The 24,508-nt window shown below is 40.6% G+C and overlaps 1 protein-coding gene and 1 pseudogene across 1 annotated transcript; both read left to right on the top strand.

Annotated features, from left to right (window-relative positions):
• Positions 1-1,741: 1,741 nt before the first annotated feature.
• Positions 1,742-24,157, top strand: LOC110527803 (guanine nucleotide-binding protein G(I)/G(S)/G(T) subunit beta-1). Its single transcript, XM_021609319.3, has 11 exons — positions 1,742-2,178; positions 16,249-16,357; positions 19,012-19,050; positions 19,166-19,272; positions 19,661-19,724; positions 19,915-20,077; positions 20,234-20,300; positions 20,452-20,653; positions 21,243-21,459; positions 22,248-22,363; positions 22,475-24,157. The coding sequence occupies exons 2-10, from the start codon at positions 16,301-16,303 to the stop codon at positions 22,352-22,354; spliced, it is 1,023 nt and encodes a 340-aa protein (XP_021464994.1). The 5' UTR covers positions 1,742-2,178; positions 16,249-16,300; the 3' UTR covers positions 22,355-22,363; positions 22,475-24,157.
• On the top strand, positions 14,265-15,141 carry LOC149982532 (uncharacterized; annotated as a pseudogene).
• Positions 24,158-24,508: the final 351 nt, after the last annotated feature.

Genomic DNA, 24,508 nt, shown 5'->3' with positions numbered 1-24,508 from the left:
AATTGACAGGAGATGTACACCGACACGATTCGTAGTGAGACTAAATCTACCTTTTTTTTATTACTCAATAACCTCTGTTACCCTTTCCCCAGGGTTAGTTGTATAAGGAGACCTTTTATGGTACTGTATATAGGGGATGGGTTTACACTTTTTCCAAGAGATATCTATTCTGTACTTGCTGGAACTACAGTGCCATGAGATTCACATACATCTGTTAAATATGACTGATTTCTGGCATGTCATTTGTCAATATAAATCCTTTTGATAATACAAATTAAACATAAATATGATTAGTATATAGTATATATATTACAGCCTTAGTCTAAAATGGATTAAATAGTCCCCCCCCCCCCCCCCCCCATCAATCTACACATAATGACAAAGCAAAAACAGTTTTAAAAAAAACTTCAATATTACATTTACATAAGTATTCAGACACTATACTCAGTACTTTGTTGAAGCACATTTGGCAGTGATTATAGCCCTGAGTCTTATTCGGTATGACACTACAAGCTTGGCACACCTGTATTTAGGGGAGTTTCTCCCATTCTTCTCTGCATATGCTCTCAAAGTTGGATGGGGAGCGTCGCTGCACAGCTATTTTCAGGTCTCCCCAGAGATGTTAGATCAGGTTCAAGTCTGGGCTCTGGCTGGGCCACTCAAGGACATTCAGAGACTTGTCCCGAAGCCACTCCTGTGTTGTCTTGGCTGTGTGCTTAGGGTCGTTGTCCTGTTGGAAGGTGAGCCTTCACCACAATCTGAGGTCCTGCGGTCTCTGAAGCAAGTTTTCATCAAGGATCTCTCTGTAGTAGTGAGAGTCCTTTAGGTGCCTTTTGGCAAACTCCAAGCAGGCTGTCATGTGCCTTTTTACTGGGGAGTGGGAGTCTTTTCAGCAGGTGCTTTGCAGTCCCGAGTGAATCTCTTTAGTACAACCTTAGAGCCAAAGGTTATTTCTAATAGCGCAGAGGAGTTCAATTCAACGAAAGAAGCACCATAGGGAACATTTAGAAATTGCTACCAGTGCATGGGGATTCACAGTCATCACCAGTAAGAAAAAGCCTTAAGCTCATGGATCCTTTGGTCAGAACATGTTTCTGCCTTGGTTTTATTTTAGCAACAGATTTTAGATATGAAAAAGGGCTTAAGTTTTTTTTACCAGTCTAGAACACTTTTAAAAATATATAAATACCCAGCAGATACACAAACACTGTCCAAAACTAATCCTGGGTAGGAGATCTGTTCATAACTAAGTAACCTTGCACAAGCCTGTCTCTGTAGTGTGAGGCAGCTTGATGTACAAGTACAGCCCCTGGACAGGATGCTAGTTTATTGCAGTGCCTTACACTCAATCTATCTCCTGAATGCTGAGTGCCAAACAGAAACACATCAGGTCCCATTTTTAGTATGACTAGGCAAGGGATCGAACTCCCAAACCTTCCGATCTCAGGGAGGTCATTCTAACCACAAGGCCACATAGTAGTTAGGCAAGCAGGCGGGCAGTCCCCTGCCCACCCACCCAAACTGGTGCAGCCAACTTGATCCTTATATTTGTTTGAGTCAAAACATAATTTCCTATAAAATAATTATATGTAGCTGTAGTATAGAATATCATTTTATGAACTACTGTAAACACATAATATACCAAGATGAATGATCAATTTATTGGACTTATAATTTGGTATTTTGCATTAATTACTAGGCCTACTGTATTTTTTTCTAAACGAATTGCCAAATTCATTTTGTGCGTGTGCGAGCGCTGCTGCAGAGCGTGGGGTTTCCCATAGCTGAGTGCAGGGTTACCGCGCCCATCTTCGCTGTTCGGTGGCCGGGTGAAGAAGAGAGTGACTACTGAGAAAGGGCGGCTAAACAGGCTGGTGTCATAGACGAAGAGGAAGTGGCTTCTAAATGAAATATACATCGGGCGAAGACATTAGTGGAAACCGAGTGTTGAGATTACAGTTGCAAATACAGGCAATCTGCGTCCAGTCATCAGCAGGGAGTGGAGTGATTGTTTTCCCGGGTTGGTCCAGGTTGTTGAAAAAAAAAAAAACTCCGACTAGGATTTGCAAACTAGCGGTTCACGGGCGTTAGTTGGTGCGTGGATTGGAGGTATACACCGTTAGCTACCTCTTCCAGTCAATGCCAAAAAAAAAAAAGCCAACGCCAACTAAGAAAAAGGTAAGGGATGGTTAAATGTTGCACATTTGCAATTCAAACATACAATAGTGGTATTATTGGTCGATGTGTTAGATTAGTGGTGGGGTCGTTGGCTAACGCGCGTTCGTTTAGCCGAGAGGGCTCTGCTTGCTTTCCAGTTGACAGTGCTAACTATAGCTATACCGTTAGCAGTGTAACGTTACCGTATGTGTTTAGCTACACAGACTGTACAGTAGCCTACATATATTTTACAGCCTGGGTTCTTTGCAGGGACGGGTTTGGACCCTGTCAAATTCATGAGAAACGGACATGGTAGCTAACTAACGTTACTGACAGCGAACACTTTGACCAGTTAATTAACGTTAGTTTGCTAATTTAGCTAGCCTAGGTGTACAGTTAGTTATACCTTTATCTAGATACAACAATGTTGCCCAGATACCTTAATTTCCATTCAACATATCAGTCGTGCTTCGTTATCCCTAAAATGAACTTAAACGACATTTATTTAACCTAGTTACTTGTTAGCCGGCTAACAATTTTGAGATGGACGACCAATGGCCTAAATGCAAGCACTAGGTAGCTAACGTTAATTTGGAATCTGAATGGTCAATTAGTCAAGCTAGTTTGGGCCCCGATAATGTTTATGGTCTGTGTTCAAATAAATTGAGGCATTGTTAAATATGCCCTATTGGTGAAGTATGACACTTTTTCGACATGGCATTTGATTTGGCAACCCACACAGAACGTTAACTGTATAGCTAGCTGACGGTAACTAACGTTAGCAAGACTAACTAACGACGTCAGCTAACTATAGCTAGATGGCAGTTATAACACTAGCTGCAGGTTGACTAAATCAATTTGTGCAATTTATCCCCCACCTTAACGGTAGCACAATTGCTTTCGTTGGCTTTGGTGCTGTACATCTTAATCAAATTAAATGGCTACTGCTGGCTTTAACGACACGGCTATACTAGCTAACAAGATCATTGGATTTTATTGGCCAGCAACACTCGCTAACCCCTTTTAGGTGCTGGAATAACACAAGTCCAACACGGGGGCGACAGGAATGCCGAAACAGTATTCTGTACTATATTTGTTGGCTCTTTTCTGTTTGATTCTTGTCTGCCCCTCTTTCTGATCATCCACAGCGCACCCTGCTGAAAACGTCCCTTGTCTGATATACTGTAGCTAGCTAACGTTAGTTGGCTAGTGAAGTGTGTGCTAACGTGAGTAGTGTTGAGGTCACTGCTGTTGAGCAGGGTTGTTTGGTAAAACATCGTTAAACTGTACATTCAGGTAATATTGTACATCCAGATCTACACCTCGGGGCCTTTTCACATGTTGCATTAAATAGTGAGATTGCACATTTTCAAATTTCACATACAATGAAATTGAATCCATCTTCATTGGTAGTAGCTACAGTAGTTAGCTAGATTTGATTCGTCAACCCTAGTAGGCCTACAAGCGGCAGCGAACAAGATGGCGTTTGCTGCCTCACAGGTTTCCATTGATGCAAGACATTAGTATGCCATCGGTTGAGGTGGTCAGTGTAACTGTGTTGGTAGTGGTAGCTACCCAAACTTTTTTTTACATAAACTTCCAATCCAGCTAAAAATAATAATTCGATGTGAATTACATAAGAAATCTGGAAGTATACAGTGGAACCGAACCCATGTTTATATAGAAGAGCAGTTCTTGCATTTGCAACATTATATCGACAAAGAGTAGTAGTTCAAACAAATATGGTAACCTCATCTGATTAACAGAGTACTTCATCAGGTTATTCTCAGGTGACATTCAAAATGGATGCAAATGGTGCTTTTGCAATGCAAGCAAATATTCCTACCACTACCACCTTGTTTCGGTATTATGTAGCAAAATTGTTTATTTTTTACATTGGATAAAAGCAGATACACAGAGCTACAAAATGGTACATCATACATTGCATTTGAGGAACAATGGGAAAGTAATTCTGCTATGAAAGTTGATAAACGTGTAGTCTCGCCTTTAAGAAAATGGCCTTTAAATGGTTTTGTACCTACACCACTTCAGCATTGTTCACACCCTCTTAAGCTTTAGCCCCACCCATTTCTTTAAGGGTTGAGCCAATCATTCTGTCCTAACAACAACAGTCAAGCACCCAAGCTAACTGGTTAACATTGGCTAGCTTGCTAGCTACTTCCAGACACGCATGAGAGAACAGCTCACTGACCATTTTACTCGCACTAGTAGAGCTGATTAGGCTGGTTTTATATTATCCAGAGTGTCGGTGACTGCAACAATTTACGCTTTTTTGCCCATGTTTACTGACACCGGCCATATTCAACAGGTGTTGAGCGTTGATAAATTTGTCAATTATTCTACGCTCTGGTACGCTCAGACGAGAGTGCTCTGAAATCAGAGTAGATAGCCAGAGTGAATTTACTAGCTACATCTATCAACAGTAAACTGTTGTCGCAGTGACATTCTATTGAAATGCATACTTGCTTCATTTGAAGATGTAATCCGGAGACAGGTGTTTTCTATCTCCTTAGCTATCACACTCTAATTCCAGTGATTTCAAAACTTGGTCCTACAGAAAGTGGAGCGCAACACTTATGCAGTTCTACTACGTGATATATATTTTTTTAAGCAGTGTTAGACAGGATTACCTACACATACTGACCAGCTCAAATATACAGAAGTGTGCTACATGGCAGACTTATCTGAACTCGTGTCCAGCCCACTCATCTCAGCCAATCATGGCTAGCTGGAAGGTTGCTGGATTTTTCTGTGGCTAAACCAACTAGGCTCGTAATTTAACAATTGTATTCGTATTTACAGATGGCATACAAGTCTGTTTTTAAGGCACGTGGAAGTTCACATGTTCCAGAAGGCATTTCTGCCAAAAACACATTTAGATTTTTTTTTTAAAGTTTACTTTCAAATGGTTCTCCTGTGAAGTAGTGACCCATACGCTTAGTTTCCTGAAACAAGTCACATTTGACCACAACAATGTGTCCCTGTGGAGTCAAATGACATCAGAACAGGAGTGTTCCATGATCAACATTTGCACTAAAAGCTAGCTGTTAGGCAGGTTTTCAATTACCACTGATGGTCTTGTGGATGTGCATGAATTGTCTGCAATGCCAGGGTAAACTTTACTGCAGGGTGGCTTTTTTCTGTGATACACCCAATTACATGTTTTTAATCCAGATCATAATTGTTGCATGACAGAATGTATGAATTAAAACCCCACCACCCTTATCCCAGATGTGTGTTTTAAGCATTAGTTCATTTTGATAAAAGGACAACCTCAATAACAATCCTGTAAGTATGGTGCGTGTGGAAGGGAGACTAATCATTACATGCTTTTTTTTTTCCTGAGTGGAAAACAGCTTTCTGACCCCGGTGTTTTTTTCCAGCTGTTTTGTTAGTGGGCATAGATGGGATTAAATATTTACTGTCTGTGGATTTGAGGTTTTAGGATTACAGGCTTGGTCAGTGATAGTGCTGTTTATGGTCTTTTCTATGATCCAGCTTTAGCCATATGAAATTTGTTGGACTGATATTATAGTATCAAGCTTTCTACAACACATAGGCCTACGTTTTGTGCCCTTTTAGTGCTTTATTTTGCAATTACTTGAACATTTGTACATGATAAAAGGCACCTCAATCTTTAACTAGAGATATAAAATACTGTACAACTATTTAGTGGAATGTGCTTTGTGGCTGCCCGATCTGGCAAGCAAAATGTTGTTTTGATGACAACATTAATTTGCTTTGATTCTAGTGTTCCACTTGTACATGTGTTTGCAAAGGCACAACAAAAAAGAAACCAAGCCAAGCTCCTCACTGTTCTTCTACCTAAATTCCATTTCCCCTCTGTCTCATTCATTCAATTGCGTTCGGACCGCTCCCTCCACACACACGTGCAGAGTGCGCACACAAGCTCTGGTTAAGCCTACAGGTATAAATGCCTATTAAAAACCTACAGTGTGTTTGGAAAGTATTCAGACCCCCTTTTCCACATTTTGTTATGGTACAGCCTTGTTCTAAAATTAATCAGTGTTTTTCCACTTCAATCTACACACTACACCACAATGACAAGGCAAAATGTTATTTTTAAAAATTGTGTTTGAGAATTTATAAATAAATAAACAGAAACCTTATGTAAATAAGTATTCAGACCCTTTGTTATGAGACTCGAAATTGAGCTCAGATGCATCCTGTTTCCATCGATCATCCTTGAGATGTTTCTACAACTAGATTGGAGTCCACCTGTGGTAAATTCAATTGATTGGACATGATTTGGAAAAGCAGACATCTGTCTATATAACGTCCCACAGTTGACATTGTTTCAGAGCAAAAACCAATCCATGAGGTTGAAGGAATTGTCCGTGGAGCTCCGAGAGAGGATTGGGTCGAGGCACAGAAGAGTATATATTTTTTTAAAAAGGGTCTGCAGCATTTGAAGGTCCCCAGGAACCCGGTGGCCGCCTCCATTCTTAAATGGAAGACGTTTGGAACCACCAAGACTCTTCCTAAAACTGAGCAATTGGGGGAGAAAGGCTTTGGTCAGGGAGGTGACCAAGAACATGATGGTCACAGTGTTCCTCTGTGGAGATGGTTGTCCTTCTGGAAGGTTCTCCCATCTCTGCAGCACTCCACCATTCAGGCCTTTATGGTAGAGTGGCCAGATGGAAGCCACTCCTCAGTGAAAGGCACATGACAGCCCGCTTGGAGTTTGACAAATGGCACCTAAAGGACTCTTGGACCATGAGAAACAAGATTCTCTGGTCTGATGACACCAAGATAGAACTCTATGGCTTGAATGCCAAGCGTCATGTCTGGAGGAAACCTGGCACCATCCCTACGGCGAAGCATGGTGGTAGCAGCATCACACCTGCTCCAGAGCGTTCAGGACCTTCGACTGGGGCAAAGGTTCACCTTCCAATAAGACAACAAACCTAAGCACACAGCCAAGACAATGAAGGAGTGGCTTCGGGACAAGTCTCTGAATGTCCTTGAGTGGCCCGGACTTGAACCCGATCAAACATCTTTGGAGAGACCTGAAAATTGCTGTGCACCAATGCTCCCCATCCAACCTGACAAAGCTTGAGAGGATATGCAGAGAAGAATGAGAGAGACTCCACAAATACATGTGCCAAGCTTGTAGCGTCATAACCAAGAAGACTCGATGCTGTAAAGGGTCTGAATACTTATGTAAATATAATATTTCAGTGTTTATCTTTTATAAATTTGCTAATATTTATAAAACATGTTTTTGCTTGGTCGTGGGGTATAGTGTGTAGATTGAGGAATTCGTTTTTTAATACATTTTAAAACAAAGCTGTAACTTAACAATGTGGGAAAAGTCCAGGGGTCTGAGTACTTTCCGAATGGACTGTATGTAACTTTGAGCTGGACTGCCTCTCTTAGACATGAATTTATTTTCATTAGTTTGTTATTGAATTTCCATTGAGGCAGCTAGCTAAATATGCTATTACTTGTGCTAATTTTGTTAGCATTCTGGTAATGGATTTTTTTTTGGGCGCCCCCTTGTGTACTAAGCCTGTAATACTGTACATCCTGGGATGAGAAGACGTTATGACAATATGTAAATCTGTCCAACCCCAGAATACGGTATGTATGTAAACTGACCAGGGTTCAATGACTATGTACATATGGCAGCAGGGTAGAGTGCCAGGTAATGACAGTGAGATTCTGCTCTGAGAGGGGAATGTATTGTTTGCCTGCATGGAAACAAACACATGACAACATTTATGGTTGAAAGAAACGTGAATTCTAGGGAGCAGAAATGCTGTGTTCAAGATTCTGTTCTCGTTTTATTTAAAAAAATATATTCTTATCACAACAGTTTGGTTGTTATTATGCCCAAACCCCATTGGAACCAGCAGACTCAGGCTACCCTCAAGAGACCTCAGATCAGTCAGTAAGCCACACCTCAAGGCTATTTGCCACAACTCCCTGCTTATCATGCAGTCAGCTGACCCTGATCAGGCGCTTGAAGAAATTATGGGGGGCATAGAAACTCCTTACAGTAATGGCTTATGGACAGACTCCAAGAGCATCTGGTTCACCCACATTTCAGATTTTTTTTCATTGTTTTCTTACCCTGAGGAAGTGCAGGGATGAAGTGTGACTGTCCTACATTTAGTCTTCAGCAGCTTCTGAATTGTGTGCCCAAATTGACTAAAAGGAATGTAAAAAACAGGCTTTAACATCAAACTCAATGAATGAGGTCTTTGGACAAATGCCAGTGCAGAATTGGAAGACTTTAATTACATTTTATCCCTGCCATGATTAACGGTGACATTCTATGTCCCACATTCTGATACAGCAGTAATTAGTGCTTTACACTGCATTATAGGTCTAGGCCTAGTGTCTCCCTCCTGATTCATGTTAGTCACTCTTCTCATGTTAAGGTTCATTCAATGCACAAATTCTTCCTTGATGTGTCTAGGAAGGATGTAGTGGGAAGTATTCCTGGAATTAAAGGTAGACTTGGTGACGTGGATGCAGAAAGTTAATAGCATAGTGGGACAATTTCTGCAACAACTAAGAGTGAAGCACGAGGCTCAACTTTTCCACTTTTTGGTGCCCTGGCTACGATGCTCTAACAGCGTGACGCGAACCCACGCACATACTGTGTGAGTGACGTCTTGCATCTCGCTCATCTTTATCTGCGGTGGTCCTCGTGGTAATGTCATATCGCTGAGTCTGCCTTTAACATAGGGCCGTGACGATACCAGTATTGCAATTTTTTTTCTCCCCATGTTCAAAATGAAAACCCGAAGAAGATCAATCTGGTCATAAAAAAAAAAACCTGCTGTATGTAAAATATTGTGTGCTATAAGCTTAGAAAATAAATACATGTGACTCGATGACATGTTTGTTTCTGACATTTGTGCTGTTTTCCTTAAGTTAAATCCTCTTCGTGTTTTGTTTCCTTGCCACGATATTAACGAGTATTGCGATACTGGTATTGTCCTGGCCTTTAACAGTGATACTTTTTATCAGCAAGACTAGGAGATTAATGTGCAAAGACTAGCTAGATATGAGGGCTAGCCAATCGGAGAGGACCTTCCAGGATGAGATGGTAAGTTTTTAGAGAACGTCCTCAGTCTAGCAGTCAAATTCTTGGGAACCGTACTGAGTGAAATCCTGTACATGATGTAAGGTGATTGGGTTAGCTAAGGGGAAAAACTCTAGCTAAAATGAAAGGTTTATATTATTTGGTTTTCTGTTAAAATAATACAACAAAATTATAGAATAATAGTCCTATTGCGTGTGTATGACCGATAGGACTGGGCAATTTTAAGTTGGATCTACTGCAGTCATAGCCTTGAAAGTGCCTCAGTTACGGCTTTGTTTGTTTGTCTAACTACTGCGTTTTAAATGCCGACACTAATTCCAGAGGTGGTTTCGTTTCAAAGTTTTTGCAGCCACTGAACAGGCATTTTACTTGTCTGTAAAGGAAAAGTGCTTCTGAAGCGGGACTAACATCCATCACCAGGTGACCAGAACTGTGAATCAAATAATCTTGAGCTGCCTGTGCGCAGACCATGCTCTCCTAAAAAAGTAGTTTAAAGTTTGTTAAATAACGTGACTTACCAAGACATTTAGTGGAAAGAACACATCTTCCACTAGGAATCGATTCCTAAGATTCAGTACTTTTGGGACAGCGTAGACTAATTTTGTTTTTGTACTGCCAAGAACATGAACACTCGGGACTGCGAGGGTAGGCGCAGGTTGGCCACCAGGCAGACAGGCAAAGTGCACGGTTCTGACAATCTATTGGAATGCTGTGTTTTTGCAGTTTCTTGGCTTGCAATGTCTCGCAACTTCAGTAAAGCCTGGCCAAACATCAATGACTAGGCTAGGATAATTTACTCTTAAACAAACCGAAGACTGAACACCCACTCGGATAATTTGCGAAGAGCAAGAGCAAGAGCTAGCAGCATTTTGATTTTGTGAGGAGGAAAACGTTTTTCTTCTGGGATTTAAAAAAATAAATGTCAAGGGTCCCAATTTATTTAACTTCTTATGGGCAGGTGGAACGGTAGCGTCCCACCTGGCCAACATCCGGTGAAATTTCAGTGCGCGAAATTCAAAGACTAAATTTAAAATATTAGTCTATATTTAACATTCTTGAAAATATATAGGTTATACATCAAAATAAAGCTTAACTTCTTGTTAATCCAGCCGCTGTGTCAGATTTCAAAAAGGCTTTACGGCAAAAGCACACCATGCGATTATCTGAGGACAGTGCCCCGCATACAAACACTTGAAAATAATTTTTCAACCACAAAGTCAGAAATGGCGATATAATTAATGCCTTACCTTTTGATCTTCTTCTGTTGGCACTCCAAAATGTCCCAGAAACAACACAAATGGTCCTTTTTGTTCGATAATGTCCTTATTTATATCCTAATTTATTTGGCGCGTTTGATTCAGAAATACACCGGTTTCAACTCGCCCAACATGCCTACAAAGTATCTAATAAGTTACCTCAACTTGGTCCAAACATTTCAAACAACGTTCCTAATCCAACCTCGGGTACCCTAAAACGTAAATAATCAATCAAATTTAAGACAGAATAAACTGTTTCTAATACCGGATAAAAAACAACGTGGAGCGTGCACCAAAACAGTGGAGTCCACCTGGAGTGACTCAATTTCTAAAGACTGTTGACATCTAGTGAAAGCCATAGGAACTGCAACCAGGTTCCTAATAAGGGTGTCAAACAGTACACATAACGTGAGTCATTCAAGATGGCCGTACTTCTTCATTACACAAAGGAATAACCTCAACCAATTTCTGAAGACTGGTGACATCCAGTGGAAGCGGTAGGAACTGCAAACAAGTCCCTTAGAAATCTAGTTTCCCAATGGAAAAACTCATTGAATAGACAGAGAAAAAAATCTGAATGATTTGTTCTCTGGGTTTTGCCTGCTACATAAGTTCTGTTATACTCACAGACATGATTCAAACTGTTTTAGAAACTTCAGTGTTTTCTATCCAAATCTACTAATAATATACATATCTTATATTCCGGGGATGAGTAGCAGGAAGTTGAAATTGGGCACGCTATTTATCCAAAAGTGAAAATGCTGCCACCTATGACCTCAGATTCAGGACACCCTTTTAACATCCCATCCGAAAGACGGCACCCTACACAGGGCAGTGCCCTGGGGCATTGGGATATTTTTTTAGACCAGAGGAAAGAGTACCTCCTACTGGCCCTCCAACACCATTTCCAGCAGCATCTGGTCTTCCATCCAGGAACTGACTAGGACCAACCCTGCATAGCTTCAGAAGCAAGCCAGCAGTGGTATGCAGGGTGGTATGCTGCTAACATTGAGATGAGAAGATGGGACTGAGTCAGAAGCATGGTTGTGTGAGGGCAGGGGGCAGGAGAAGCGCTCTGAGTGTATGGGCCTGCTGCACTGGCCAAGCCAACAGAAGTACTGTAATGTAGGCTATGGGAGTGTGGGCCTGGACTAGCCAAAGAAAGTGTCAGCACGGATGCACTTCTTCCTGACAACACAATATCTGTCATGTAGCCTAATGACTACACAATATGTTTCCCTGTGGAGGGAAAGTTGCTGCTACTTTTCTGTCTGCGAGTTCTTTGAAGAGGGCGAAGTCCATCTGCACATCTATTATGCAAATATGCGTCATTAGCCTGTTCATTGAAGAGCGACACTGCTTTATGAAAGAATTTGCCCTATCCTTGATGGACGGGTGATTCCATATCACCCTTTCTGGAAAAACGTATTTTGTAATATGTATGTGTATATATATATATGTATGTATGTAATAATGTGTGTGTATCACAAAATAATAAATAAATAAAAATGTCATATCGGTGCATCACTAACTAGTACTAAACAATGAACAATAAGTATATGATAAATCATGAATAAAAATAGCCTGGCTTGGAAAATGTGTAATCAACTGTCAATACCATTTTGACCATATTCATCTCATCCCTTCAGTGTGCTGTAAAAGCACATTTGAAATGGCCCAATTCAAACAAACAAGGCTAGATGTCTCATATATGACATCTAGCCTTGTTTGAATCACACTGGATGTATTATACTTTAGAATTACATTGGGGGCATACTTATTTCACTGTACAGCCTTAACTATGGCATTGACATGGGGTATCAGTCTACTCAGTGACACCCAGAGAACATTAGCGTCGTAGCTCTTATTGCAGGACTCGTTGACTTGAGCCACATTTATTGTCAACCTACCATGTGTTTTGAACACTATTCCAGGGGAAAAAAAATTCAGCGTGGATGTTTTGGACTCTGATAACTCTGAGGAGGATGTTGGGGGGGGGGATATCTTGGGTATTGAGTAGGCTGATACCGCATTTAATTGATCCCCAATCCTTAGGTAAATATGTACAGTCCCGCGGTAAGAGCTACTATTGCTACTACAAATTACGCTATTGTGCCTAATCCTTATTGTGGCTAGCTTCGCAACACATAACCCAGTCTGGTGAAGCCTCACTAGCCAGATGAAGCTAGCTGGTTGCGTATAACGTTAGCTTTGGGCGACAGGGTTAAGTAGCTGGCGAGCTATTTATTTTCATGAACTGAATTTCAATAGGCAAACAACAAGTGGCTACCTAGCTAATACTTACTCACAGGGATTCCAAAATCATTGCTAAGAATAATGAAAATGACTGCACTTTCTACTGGTCATTGTTTTCAGGCTGGTTGTATTGGTGCTAGCTAGGTACCAAGCTAAAGCTAGCTACCCCAGAAGCTGCAGTCGAAAAAATAATGCTTTATCACCAACGCAGTATTGTAAACACATCGCTCGTGGCCTGTTTGCTTTTTTTTGTATAGCTTTCAAACCTGGTATTAAACGAGCCCCAGGGCTAAATTATGAAAGACCGTAGTATTGATAAACTCTGACGTTATCAGTTCTGCTTTCGGTACTGGAGAAAGGGAAAAAAAAAAAAAATCCTATTTGTTATTGCTACATAACTTTTATCTTGGACATTTTTATTTCACCAACCGTTTCTGATTTGCAATAAGATTGAAACATTCGTCTGTATTTTTGCTATTCCCAATCCAGAAGAGATCTCTCTCGCGCTGAGCCTGTCTCTCACACGCTACAGCACACACGGCACCCTGCTTTTAATTAGTGACGATGGCGGAGAGAGCTAAACGTTCAAAAGTGTGGGTACACTTCACCAAAGTCGTTGCCACAAGACTTGCTCGTAAGGGCAGAAACACATAGTCTATCCAAACATCTATCAAAGATGCGTCATGTACAGGCAGAGAAATGCACAGTTTTTGACTGCCTAGCTCGTAGTTCATCTATCGTTGCCTGATCTACGTTATGTATGTATCCTAGCAGCCTGGAGCCCACACACAGAGTTAACTAGATTATGCGAACATGGGTTCATGATCAAAAGGAACCATTAGCCAGCTGATTGTTTCGTTATGGGTGGGTTCATAAATTCAATTACCCATTTAAAGATTTTGCAGCTTTTTTGTTAAAGTTGCAGCTACAATGAACCAACCCACTCCCCCCTCTAATACCGCTGGTCCAAGCCAAAGACAAGCCCAAAGCCCCTTCACACTGGCAGCTAGTGGGAGGATGACTGAGGAGAGGGCGAATGAGTGCCACCTAGCTGTGACGAAGTTCATAGTGAAAGGCCTACACCCCTTTGCAACAGTGGAGTCCAAGGGCTTTAGGTAACAGGCAGTGTATATATTGAGTTGTATTCATTTTTAGGATCTAGTAGTATATAAGGGTATGTATGTTAGTCCCATCACTCCACAATACACAACACAATAATTCAATAATGATAATTCAACACATGAAAACAATCTTCTTTTTTTTACTGTAGGGAGATGAGCAAGGCACTCACCCCCAAATATACCCCTCTCTCTAGGAGTTACCTCGGTGAAACATTCATTCCTACCTGGTATGGTGTAGAAAAGGCCAATGTGATCACTGAGCTGAAGGACGTGCCAAAGCTGGCCATCACATCAGACGGGTGGACCAGCCTCTGTCAGGACCACTATCTCAATGTTACAGTGCACTATACAAGCCAGGGCAGTGTAAAATAGAAGGTCCTCCACACTAGGGGAGTGTACAAATCGCGAATGTAGTTTTTTTGTTTCAGGCCTTCCGCATCACTCACTCATCCTTGATGTGAAGAACAGATGGAACTCTTATCTAATGAGATTCACGGAGCAGTATCCAGCGATCCAAGCAGCAGCCTTGGACCCACAACTGAGAAAAGCAATGACCGAGGACAACCTGGGCCGTCTGAAGGACGAGGACTTCCATAAGGCTGAGGAGTTTGTCCAGCTCGTGAGAATCCTCTTTACATCCACACTGTGTGTGCCATGTGGAAATAATGCCACCTGTGGACAGATCATACCCATTTTCCAAAAACTGGAAAAGCACTTCACTGTGAAGCATGAAGATATGTTTGTGGCAACCATCAGAGAAGGTATGGGAGAACCTCTCCGAGCGCCAGCGGACATTCAAGCCTTCCTGCATGAGGCCACAGCAATGGACCCCAGATTTAAAGGGAGGCCGGTGAGTGACATCACCTGGGACAGGCTGAGGAAGGCAACTGTTGAGGCCAATGTGACAGGAGCAACATCAGGGCTGTCAGAGGAGCCGGAGCAGACACACAGAGCACCAGGAGGAGGAGTCTGAAGAAGAGGAAATGGAGGAGACAGTCCCTCCATTGTACAAAACAAGGAGTGCCTTGGAGGAGCTGTTCTCAGAGGAGGACATGGAGTTGAGATTGACGATCCAACAGGACACCTCGTCCCTCACCCTCAGCGAGCGTGTTGACCTTGAGGTGGAGCTCTACAAAGGCCTAGCTCTCATCCCCATGGCTGAAGATCCAATGATGTGGTGGTCGGTGAAGAGAGCTACTCTGCCCCTCACAAACATTGCAACAAGTTCTCTCTGTGCTGAAGCCTCCTCCACCCCTAGCGAGAGAGTATTTTCTTCTGCAGGGAACACAATAATCTAGGAGAGGTCCTGACTTCTGCCAGAGAAGGCAAATATGTTTCTCCAGAAGAACTGCTAAGAACTGTTAGTTCTTTTGCAGCCTACCTGCATGCCCCGCCCGTGTTGCTCTATACCACTTTTCTTTTGCAGGAAAATGTTTTTCATTTGTTTTACATTTCCATCACAACATAAGTCTATGATAGTGATTTGTTCAAAACATTTCTGTTTCTTCTGCTGTAAATATTTGTTTTTAATTTGTTTTACATTTCTGAAAATAAAGCAATGTTAATTCTGTTCTTAATTTGTTTTAAGTTTTTTGTAAAAAAAAAATAACCAAACCATTAAGAATACCGTTAAAGTACCGGATCAATAAGCAGTATCGGTAAGAGTAGTAGTACCGTTAAAATCTTAACGATACCCATCCCTAGCTTTGACAGTGCTACTGATAGTAGTGGTGGTGCTTGGCTTGCACATGCAAATTCAGAACACACAACCGTCTGTAATAGAACTGTGTTATTTGACGTGTCAAATTAAAAGCTTATTTAACGCATCAAATAGTGTTATTTGACTGCAGTGACGCTATTACTGTGTAACTCCGGTAGGGCAACATGCGTAACAGTGCTCGACCAGTCGACGAAAGCCAACATCACCCACGACCGATGAACGGTTGATTGTCAAGGGCAATGAATTCCATTATCTTGCTGTTAATGGATTTGAGTTGTCTCACTGAAATGTTCTTACTATTTCAAATGACTGCTCGACTTGTTGACTGCTCGATCCACACAGCAGACATTGTGGGCGAGGTTAGGAATGCTGTGTTGCATGTGTGACGCAAAATATTATGGCGTCATTACGTAACCTACATTATAAAGGTATGCATGCGGGTCTGCTTTGACATCAGTTTTGCACATCGGCATTAAACTAGACCTCGGGCCGATACTGATGTTGGCATTTTTAGCTAATATCGTCCGATTCCGATATGTTCACCGACATATCGTGTATCCCTATTTAGTACATAACTACTGACACCCCTCAGACATTATTTTTCTGAGACAGACTTTTTTTTCCCCCTTCCTCTTTCAGATCAGCAAGTGTCCCGGCAGCTGGAGCGAGGCAGACATACTAGCAGGGGAAAATGAGTGAACTGGACCAGTTACGCCAGGAGGCTGAGCAGCTCAAAAGCCAGATCAGAGTGAGTGTTAATCTCTCCATCTACCATCAATGGGGCAGGAGCAATTGTTCAAAACGTACAGAAATGGTGTATTTCAGCACTATTGACTCGATTTGCAACGAACACACAGAACTTAACCTGCTCCTGCAGGTTACTGCTGGCTTTCTTAACTCTACTAACGTGAGATTACATGCAGCTGCGGCCTAAACTAACCTTGATTGCAACGAAAAAACATTGGAATAAAACTGGTATGCCAGGTGTTCTGACGCGTTACGGTGTCAAGCCTGCTTGATACTAGACAGTGGATATGGCATGGGAAATAGTCATTGTCTGCGTTCACTACTCCCGCCCCAATTAAATAACGTCTTATCGGTAACAACAACAATTGAAATTTGAAAGATAAATGGAAGACTGACATACCGGTCGGTAAACTTCAATTAAAAGCCCAGGCGTTTATTTGCATCAATCCCTGAACACAACCGGCGCATAGTAGAGAAAATCGACTCTTGACGTCAACATTCTAATGACAATCTAATAAATACATTTCATATAGGCCTACGCTATTGCAAAAATGTGGTTGTGGGACTAACACTTCACACTTTGCGTTTATATTTCTGTTCAGTATAGTTTGTTAGCTAGAAAATGATGATTCTGACAGTCTGAGGCAGGGAGCTCTGCAATCATCCTACTCCAACTATTGGCAGGGAAAATGTGGCATTTCTTATTTGTCAGCATGAATGAAATTAGTGGTTCCTGTCTTGATGACTATTATATTTACACTACTTGTCCTATAGATTTTTGTAGTAAATTATTACTTGGAATAAACTGATAGCTAAACCGCTCCTTTTCCAGGAATTACATGCTAGTTACTGGTAACTAGCAAGCTAGCTACATTACTACGGTTCCTGTGTAAGTTGGGAGTCATTTTACAGCTTGCATTGATGGTATGATGTTTATACAGTGGGGCAAAAAAGTATTTAGTCAGCCACCAATTGTGCAAGTTCTCCCACTTAAAAAGATGAGAGGCCTGTAATTTTCATCATAGGTACACTTCAACTATGACAGACAAAATGAGGGAAAAAAATCCAGAAAATCACATTGTAGGATTTTATGAATTTATTTGCAAATTATGGTGAGAATTTAATGGTTCACTATTGAGCGTTCATGTTCTACAAATAAATCTCCGCTGTGCACACAACAGGGAATATTACTCTTAACTACCAGCCTAACCACATGTTTTCTTAATTATATAATTTGTGCAAGAAAGAGTGGGAGGCCCCAGTGCACAACTGAGCAAAGGGACAAGTACATGTTTAGTGTCTAGTTTGAGAAAGATGCCTCAAGGCCTCAACTGGCAGCTTCATTAAATAGTACCCACAAAACAGGCGACTCCGGGATGCTGGCCTGCTAGGCAGAGTTCCTCTGTCCAGTGGTTGTGTTTTCCCATTCTTAATATTTTCTTTTTATTGGCTAGTCTGAGAGGTGGCTTTTTCTTTGAAACTTTGCCTAGAAGGCCAGCATCCCAGACACCCCAGTAGAATAGGAGAAACTCCCCAAATACAGGTGTGCCAAGCTTGTAGCGTCATACCCAAGAAGACTCGAGGCTGTAATCTCTGCCAAAGGTGCTTCAACAAAGTACTGAGTACAGGGTCTGAATACTTATGTAAATGTGTTATTTCTGTTTTGTAAAGATTTATACAAACCCGTTTTTGCTTTGTCATTATGTGGTTCTGTGTGTAGTTTGAGTGGGAGGGGGAAACTATTTAATCCAGTTTAGAATAAGGCTGTAACATAACAAAATGGGGAAAGTCAAGGAGTCTGAATACTTTCCAAATGCACTGTAAACATTGGGTTGTTATTTGACCTGAAATGCACACGGTCCTTTTTTTTTCTGGACCTTTGTAGAATTTTGCGCCAATTTTGTGTTTTGTACTCCGATAATTAATCCACAGATAAAAGGGGAAACCTAGTTAGTTTCTAGTAATCTCTCCTCCTTCAGTCTTGTTCTTCTTTGGACTTTATATGGGGTTGGCAACCAACTTTAAGGTGCATTACCACCACCAACTGGACTGAAGTGTGGACCTCAGTTCGTCTTTCAATCACCCACGTGGGTATATGCTCCTAAAAACCAATGCGATGGCAGAGGTGGGACTTGCAGCACGTCAAACGTCAAATAGAACCAAGTTAAATTTTAGTGCCTGGCTATGCAGACATGCGTGAGCAGTTTGGATGAAATGATTGAATAACGTGCATGTGTAAAAGTATTTTGCAACGCTCGCACACGCAATGCCGGCAGTGTGGTCAGCACGTTAGTCTGCTCAAGAAGCGAGATTAAAATGTTCCGATAATACCCACCAGAGGGCGAAGTCATCTTGCAAAATTGTACTTACAATCAGGACTTAAAGATAACGCTGATGCCGGGGTTACGGAGCGGTAAATCAGTGCCGGATTAAAGTTGCAATTGATTTTTGTATTTTTTTAGCACGTATTGATGGTTTAACGAGACCTCAGCAAGCGATAATCTAGTGGAAAGCGGTGGTTGCAATTGGCCCATTGAATTGACATTTTGCTGTCATAATCAAGTCTCAACATTGTCATAAAGCTACACCATCTTCAACAACTTTATTTTATTTCTTACATTTGTGTGATGGTTAATTATCGTCCTACTTTTTCAGGATGCCAGGAAAGCATGTGCAGATGCCACACTATCACAGGTAAAAAAATAAAAATAAATAATTTATATTGGTCTCTTTTACCTGGGGATATCCAAAACATTCAACCCGATCTGCTATTGATGACATTATGTAACAGTCTTTTTGTGTTTTGCAGATCACTGCCAACATTGATCCTGTTGGCCGTATTCAGATGCGCACAAGACGGACACTGAGGGGACATTTGGCTAAGATCTATGCCATGCATTGGGGCACTGATTCCAGGTAAACCCAAGTATAATTTTATAGTGTCTTTCGCAAACTAGGGATTTTTTTTGCAGTGACATAGTTGAATGACTCCCGTTGTCAAGTGTAGAAGTTGGTACGGTATACATTTGTATGACCTTTGGCATGAATTGGTGATTCTATGCTTCCACATGATATACAGTAGGCATAGTGGGCGAGCTTTAAATGTGCGTAGGTGTTATGACTAAGCATGTGTTACTATTATTGTCAAGTTACAAGGCAACGCAGTCTTGATAAATTGCTTTTAGTTTGCTATTCTATTTCATGCAGAATGTAGTTATTGTTGGACAAAAAAGAAGTGTGCTTACTATTTCTCATAGGGAAACTGTTATTCCATGACCTTACATGTTTCCACTCTTTCTTACAGGCTCTTGGTCAGTGCTTCCCAAGATGGTAAACTCATCATTTGGGACAGCTATACCACTAACAAGGTCATATACTTCAGTGGCTTACCTTTCAAAGCTCTGTACTATATGTTTCCATTGCAATTCTAGGCGTTGCATTCAGTCCCTTCAACCATTCTACTTCATTTTTTTTTTTAATTCACCTATGCACCTGTTATAAGAGATTATTACTTCAGGCTTGCAAAGGTTTCATGTTTTTTATTTTATCACCTTGCAGGTCCATGCCATTCCTCTACGCTCTTCCTGGGTCATGACCTGCTCATATGCACCTTCAGGAAACTACGTGGCCTGTGGAGGTCTGGACAACATCTGCTCTATTTACAACCTGAAGACACGCGAGGGGAATGTGCGTGTGAGCCGGGAGCTCGCTGGACACACAGGTAGGCTACATTTTCTGTTTGGTGGCTTGGTTTTTCTTCTGTTTTCCTATGAAATCCTTATCTTTTGTTTTCTTCTACTTAAACTACTGTGGTAACATTTCTGGATTTCTGAAGATTTTTTTGTTGTAATGTACAATTGATATCTCTCAATTCCAGGTTATCTGTCCTGCTGTCGCTTTGTTGATGACAACCAGATTATTACAAGCTCTGGAGATACCACTTGGTAAGTAAAGGAATTACTCCCCCTCCTGTAGGGATGCTGCACTCTGTTTATTTTCAATACTACAACACTGTTCATTTTCCTGAAGTGGATTAGATGTGCATTTGGATCGAAACTCTTGCTTGTTTGACTAGATGTTAATTTTTTTTTACAGTGCCCTATGGGATATCGAGACTGGCCAGCAGACGACCACGTTTGCTGGGCACAGTGGTGATGTCATGAGCCTCTCCTTGGCCCCTGATACAAGGCTATTTGTCTCAGGTGCTTGTGATGCCTCCGCCAAGCTCTGGGACGTCAGAGAGGGCATGTGCAGACAGACCTTCACTGGGCATGAGTCTGACATCAACGCCATATGTGTAAGGGCAGCATCCGTTATCAATATATACGTCTATGCACATATATTGGCAATTAGTGTATTTTACATAATGCCATTCGATCAAAATGTATACATTTCACTTTGATTCAAAAAATGTATTTGATACAAATTATTATTAAGTAAAATATAGTCAGCATATTATACCCTTTACTGTTGTCTCTAGTGATGGTGGAAAAAATAGATAGTTATCGCAATATTATTTTGGGTGATATGTCCATACTTTGACTCCAAAAAATCTAGCTAGAACTAGACGGCTGTGCCTGTACCAAAACTGTTATTTTTCATCCTATAGCTTGTTCTCATCTTCTTTTTAAATAGTGAGCCAGCATGTTTTCAGCACTTTTTATTTCCATCACTGATCAAAACTCCTTTTCTCATGCTCTTGTCTCTCTGCAGAAGGCATATAGTGAGCATTATGTTTTGAATCGCAATACGTATAGAGTCATGACAAATACAATACATATCGTATCAGCACCTAAGTTTCGTGATAATACCGTATCGTGAGGTCCCTGGGAATTCCCAGGTCTAATAGTCTGTCATAATTCTGTGATCTGATCTGTGCTTTACAGTTCTTCCCCAATGGCAATGCCTTTTGTACGGGCTCTGATGATGCCACCTGCAGACTCTTCGACCTTCGTGCCGACCAGGAGCTGATGTGCTACTCGCATGACAACATCATCTGTGGCATCACCTCTGTTGCTTTCTCCAAAAGTGGCCGTCTCCTCCTAGCTGGATATGATGACTTCAACTGCAACGTGTGGGACACACTGAAGGCTGACCGTGCCGGTGAGTCACTGATAACCCCCCTGAGCAGAGGTTGCAATAACGCAGGATATTTTTCCGCATAAAAAAGCGGGACAAATATTTTGCTGCGTTTTTGTAAACTCCGATCTAAAATGCTTCTTGTCATTTCTGCTCGCCTTCAGTCACAGTTCGCTCCAAATCGTGAATAGAAAAGGACACATTTTGTGATTCAGTTGCACTTCTCCAATCAGATGAGAGATCTTTGCTCTCGTCTTGACCAATCAGACAGTGCTCAGACTGATATGTACAGTACTTTTCTCCGGTAGCAAGTTAAATTAGATTAACTTCAAGCAACTTTCATTGCAAGCTAATTTACTTGTGTGGCTGCTAGCCAAATAGTTTTGCACTTTGTTGTCATCTAATGAAAACGTGAAGCAAATTTTTGGGGGGTGTGAAGAAAAAGTACAGTTGCAGGCCCCTGTTCGCTCTAATGTAGCAACAAAAAAAAAAAACACGACTTTGAATAAGAAATGCGGGTGAAATGGTTAAACACATTCTTTGGATGGTCTGCGTTTTGAAAATGCCATTTTCTGAAAGCTAATGCGACCCCTGCAGAGACCTCATTGCACACCAAGCAACGTTTATCTTGTACACATATTAGTCAAACACAACATGTCCTGGGAATGTTTTATTCAAAAAAACTTAGCTACCACAAACTGATGTTTATTTTAACTTTATCATGTCAGTATAATGAAACTGCATCATTCCCAGCATCCTAGTAAATCCCCACCACAAAAAGTCCTTTGATTAATGCTATGGTGCCGTTTTAGGTGTGTTGGCTGGACATGACAATCGTGTTAGCTGCCTGGGAGTCACTGATGATGGCATGGCAGTTGCAACAGGATCCTGGGACAGTTTTCTGAAGATCTGGAATTGAAACCTGGAGGTGCTTTCCCTTGTTTGTATTGCTCAGCCTTAGCTACTTGTATACAGTGTATTGTTCACTATAGTTCAACCCTGACTCGCTCTTTGACCTTTTCCACATTTTCTTTTTCAGATGTAATTTTGAATTCAAGTTCACTGGAAGACCATTTACAACAACTTAAGAATGTAAAATTTCACAGCATCTTCTTCAACCCCGTTTTAAACGGACTTGGAAACCACAAAAACGAAGGGAAACCAATGCCTTTCCTACACAAAGAAGAGCACAATTGTTTATCACCTAGTTTAAAAGATTTCCTGTGGTATCAAATCAAACTTGTGCATTCCTTCTTGGACCATTTTATGTTACCTTGAATGAAAAAACACTATCATCCCATGCAAATGTATGCGTCTCAAAAGCAAATGTTGGAGCGTAATTGTACAAATATTTAACTTTTTTTTTCTATTTTTTTTTTTTAAGAATTCTATTCTCTGAAGGTTATAGTTGTATTCAATGACTTTCGTTTGTCATGTTTCCTCAGTGGTTTTAGATATGTTTTTAAAATTAAAGCTTTTCATTTTAATCTAATTTAATCGTGTAAGAAAGATGGGACAAAATAACATGAAGAGAGCTTGAAAGCAAAAGCTTGACCAGATTACATGAGCAACTTTCGGGAACGTTTCTATGATGTATTTATATAATAGCGGTTTGTTTAATCACAGCTTTTTTTGCACAGAAAATCAAATTTGCTTCAACTAATATTGTTAACTAACCAAGCACATGCTATAAATTGTGATGAACGCTCATTCCAAAGCAAAAGGGTATGAGTAACTTATTTTCAGTTAACTGAAGGGGTTAACTGTCTTTTGTTATTTGGGTGGGGTTTAGAATGGGGTTCTGTTATTTTTGTGGCAAGGCTGGATTTAGTAAATGGGTGGGGGATTGATTTTTTTTTGTCCACTTCTCAGTGATAGACCTCACCTGACTAAATAGACAGACCCTTCCTGTGCTTGGAACTGCATTTGCTATTCTGTGAATGAAATGTACAAATCAATGTCTGAAAATAATGATCTGAAATGTCATATTTTTTTCTGGTCTGCCATGGGTTAATTTAGGCGTGCATGCTGTAGAATTGCTTTCCAAGGTGCAAAGGCCCAAGTTGTCTGTCTTTTTCGTAAGGATAGTAACCTGTTAACTATAATTTGAACTTTATTCAAGGTATTTTTGGCTAGACTCTGCATACATTTATGTACTTACACTGGCAAGGCTATGCACCAGAGAATTAAAAGTGAAGAATGATTTCCTATTGACTGCAGACTCTGAAATATGCTTACCAGTTCTAATGATGCCACTTTTTATAATTCATAAAGGAATGATTGGGAGCTCTGTTGGGTGGTTCACACAATCTCACCTTTAAATTTTCACAACCAATGGAACAAAACACATTTTCAGATTTCTTATTGTAATATTTTTTTATTTTGTCTTAAATATGTCAAAAAGCATTTGAATGACATTTTTTTTTCTTCTTCACTGTATACAGAAGCACTTTCTTTAATAGTTGTGACATTTCTTCTTTATTTTCCCTGCGATGTACAATAAATGTGATGTATTTGTGTGTGGCCACAAGTAAAATGACTTGCAATTCAATTGAGATTTCCTTTTTCTCCTTCCATTGATAAGATAGAGCTCTGCATCCTTGTACTCTTCACCGTTTTTTTTGTATTTTATTTCAGTATGTTGGTGTACCACAGCGAGCTGGATGCAAGATAGATAATGTACTGTTATTGAAAAATGTAATAAAAAGCTGTTTGAGGTGTCTCTTTCTTGTTGACTTTATTCTCATTACTTGTAATGTTCTCCCATATGTACATTTTACTATATTGCTTGAGTGCAGAAATTATACATGCAAATAAGGAGAAAATAACCCTACACTAAACATTCACATTCCAACAAAACAAATTCGTAGCACAATAGGAAACTTAACTAGCATGTTTTTAAGTTTCAAGTTTTGATGTCTCATGCATAAGAACCATGAAATTACTTTCTTGCTAACTCAAAACCCAACAGTTAAATAATCAATAACAATGTATTACTAAAAAGAAACACAAGGAATATGAAATACACTAAGCAAGCATTCTACACTGCTCAAAAAAAAATAAAAGGAACACT

Source organism: Oncorhynchus mykiss, chromosome 7 (assembly GCF_057628025.1).
Source record: "Oncorhynchus mykiss isolate SJ-2025 chromosome 7, ASM5762802v1, whole genome shotgun sequence".
Taxonomy (NCBI): Eukaryota; Metazoa; Chordata; class Actinopteri; order Salmoniformes; family Salmonidae; genus Oncorhynchus; species Oncorhynchus mykiss.
The sequence above is the reverse complement of the archived record's forward strand: the minus strand, read 5'-3'. Positions and strand labels throughout refer to the sequence as shown.